At 36.0% G+C, this 3276-nt stretch overlaps 1 protein-coding gene across 4 annotated transcripts in view; it reads left to right on the top strand.

Annotated features, from left to right (window-relative positions):
* The window catches only part of LOC106876029 (ras-specific guanine nucleotide-releasing factor 2), a 563899-nt gene that overhangs the window by 540063 nt on the left and 20560 nt on the right, over nucleotides 1-3276 (top strand). For all 4 annotated transcript variants that reach the window (XR_008266647.1, XM_052976037.1, XM_014924405.2 and 1 more), the window contains 2 exons: nucleotides 319-416; nucleotides 2478-2657. Coding sequence is in view for 3 of the 4 variants with exons in the window: in XM_052976037.1 (XP_052831997.1) it covers nucleotides 319-416; nucleotides 2478-2657 (278 nt within the window). In the remaining variant the exon portion in view is untranslated. The remainder of the gene's footprint in view (nucleotides 1-318; nucleotides 417-2477; nucleotides 2658-3276) is intronic.

Below are 3276 nucleotides of genomic sequence, written 5' to 3'. Positions count from 1 at the left end.
GTGGCCGTTTTCGTGCGGGTGACACGTAAAAGCACCCACTACACTCTCTGAGTGGTTGGCGTTAGGAAGGGCATCCAGCTGTAGAAACTCTGCCAAATCAGACTGGAGCCTGGTGTTGCCATCCGGTTTCACCAGTCCTCAGTCAAATCGTCCAACCCATGCTAGCATGGAAAGCGGACGTTAAACGATGATGATGATGATGATGAAAAAGTTTACAGAACTGCTAAATGCAAAGCATAGACTTATGTATGATGTATGGTGATGTTTGCTTTTACTGAAAGGGTTTATGAAATATTCTCCCTTTTCACTTCTTTACAGTGGATACGAAAACAAAGAAACGAGAATCAGTGTTAAGTGCAGCAGCTACAATGAGGGTTCTAAATGTAATGAAACATTGGGTTTCGAAACATTATCAGGTAAAGAAAAGAAACATTATTTTATGCATTGAACATTTGGATTGTTTGTAATGTGAGGAATTATTGGTTTCTTTTAACATAAGTACAGTACCTCATATTAAAAGAGAAAGAGCTGTAGTTAATTATATTGATTCCAGTATTTCACTGCTACTTGTTTCCATGAAATGATGAAAGGCAATGTTGGCCTTAGCTGGATTTGAAAATGGAATCTAAATATCACGTGGCATTTTCTCTGCTGCTCTACCGATTCTGAAAATCTTCCAGCATGTAGAGTGTTGCATTAAGTCTTTTACAAGATTAAAGAAATATCGGTTTCAAATTTTGGTACAAGACCAGCAATGTCGGTAAAGGGGTTAAGTTGATTACATCAACCTCAGTGTTCAACTGGTACTTATTTCATCAACCCTGAAAAGATGGAAGTCAAAGTTAACCTCGGTAGAATTTGAACTCAGAATGTAAAGATGGATGAAATGCCACTAGGTATTTTGTCCAGTATGCTAACAATTCGCCTAACTCACTACCCTCACAAAATTAAAGAAATGTTGAACCATAAGTTATTCTACCACCACTCCCACCAGTGGTTCAAGTCAAGGAACATAACTCTGCTTGTCATGATATACCTAGTGGCAAAAACTAGTTCTACATTATTACCAGTGAATAATGAGTGAACAACAAACTGCAAAAATAATTGTTTTAACAATACGAATATGTTCGAATTTGTAAATAAAAGAATCAAAACCTTACTCTAATATATTAAAATTAAGAAAAAAATAACTAAATATATCAGTTGAATACAATAATTTATTGAATATATGTAATATAATCATATAAATATTCATACATACTCGGTTTCTTCAAATATATTAAAGTTAGTTTGATATATCTTTTGTTTCAGTTCATTGACTTGATATATTTTCTTTTGAGTTGGTACAAGGTGCTTTTATATAGAAATAGGGTGAAAATTGATTAAGTTATGTATTATTGATACTATTATTGACCGATGATTACTATATCGACTGAACTGACTCCAGCTTATTTTATCTGTTCAGTCCCAGAGTGATTAATGGCAGTTGTTGACATGAATAGAATTTGAACTTCTATCCAAGAAGAATGAAAGTATTTTAATGAATGTAGTCCAGTGCTTTATTGTCACTCCTCACAGCAAAATATTAATGAATGATTGAAAGTTCATCAGCCCTCTGATGAGAATATGTCCAGAGCTGAGCTTTAAGACAAGAGGAGCAGGAGGAAGCCCTGTAACATGGCACCACCAAATACAGAACAGAATTTCCTTTACAGCCACTGTGGCTGGGTTTGTCTGTCTCGTATAGGCTTAGTCTAGCACCAGCATGATTCTGCAGGACACCTCTCTTTATGAATCTTCATACATGAAGCTAAGCTGTGATCACTATTGAGTATTCATTAATTTATTGTTTAGCCCTTTAACATTTAAATTGGCCAGTTCCAGCCCAAATAGGCTATCTTTTTTATGTTCTAACCAGCCAGATCCAGCCTATCACACCCACCCTTCAATACCATTCAAAAAATATAGGGTAAAAACCCCCTTTGGTCATGAATAACCATAGGATTGCACCTAGAAAGTTCCCCTCCAAAGCACAAGTCTGGGCAAGGTTGTTTATGGAAGACCAGCAGTCGCTCACGCATACCAGCCTTGCCTCTCCATGCCACCGATTTTATCCAAGGGATACAGCTTGGCACCAGTGACGTCACAATTCATTTCTACAGCTGAGGCAACTGGAACATCATGAAATGAAGTGATTGCTCAAGAATGCAGCACACACTGCCCAGTTTGAGAATTGAACTCACTACCTCATGATTGTGAGCCTGACACTCTAACCACTGAGCCATGTGCCTTCTAAAAATATACAATCACATTATCAAAATTTCAAAGTTACAAAATAATTAAAATCAATGTGAATGAAAAAGCATTACATTTTACAGAATAATCTGAATGCTAAGGGGTTGATAATACTGAAATATAAATAATAATTATAAATGAGGAATAATAATTATAACATTTTTCTTTCTTTCTTTTACTAGGATTTCGATACTGATGCACAATTGAAAGCTTTTTTGATTGATTTACTTGAAGAAATGGTGTGCAACACCTCTTTACTACCAGCTGAGCATAAAGCAGCTGCAGGCATACTACGCATAATCAACCAGGAGAGCCAAGATAGCAATAAAGTTGATTTAGATATATTATTAGCCCCACCTGCAGTGAGTAGTGTTAATGGTTTTTCCTCTTGTTACCTCCACCTTAGCAAAGGCGGAGGTATTGTTTTCAGTTGTGTTTGTTTGTTATCTGAAGAACTGCTGGATGGATTCGGATGAAACTTTCAGGGATGTTTGGCTTCATGACTGGCACAAACTGATTAGATTTTGAGATTGATCCGGTACTGCTCAAGGATTCTGGATTATATTTCCTTTCTCGTTACTTAATTTTTGAGAGTGGTCGGGTTCATTTTTAGTATTCTTGTTTGTGAGAGCAGTCAAGTTTATTTCAGATATTCTCATTTTAAAAATCATCTCCGGCTAATCGTTGAGAGGATATTGGTGGAGGTTTGTGCTCTCTGAGTGCTCTTGGTTTTTTTCTATTTTCATTTTATTTTACAATTCATAAGTATCTATCTCTTATATCTTACTTCTTTCAGTCATTGGATTGCAGCCATGCTGGGGTACCAGTCTGAAGGGTCTAGTCCAGTGTTTCTCAACCTTTCTACCCTTGCATAACCCTTAAAAATAAATTATGTCTCAAGGAAACTCTGCATAAAAAAAATTATATACTATGTCTTTCACATATTTTTTTCATCATAGTTCATGTGGTAAATGTCACATA

This window comes from Octopus bimaculoides, chromosome 2 (genome assembly GCF_001194135.2).
Source record: "Octopus bimaculoides isolate UCB-OBI-ISO-001 chromosome 2, ASM119413v2, whole genome shotgun sequence".
NCBI lineage: Eukaryota > Metazoa > Mollusca > Cephalopoda > Octopoda > Octopodidae > Octopus > Octopus bimaculoides.
This window is presented reverse-complemented; position numbering and strand designations above follow the sequence as displayed.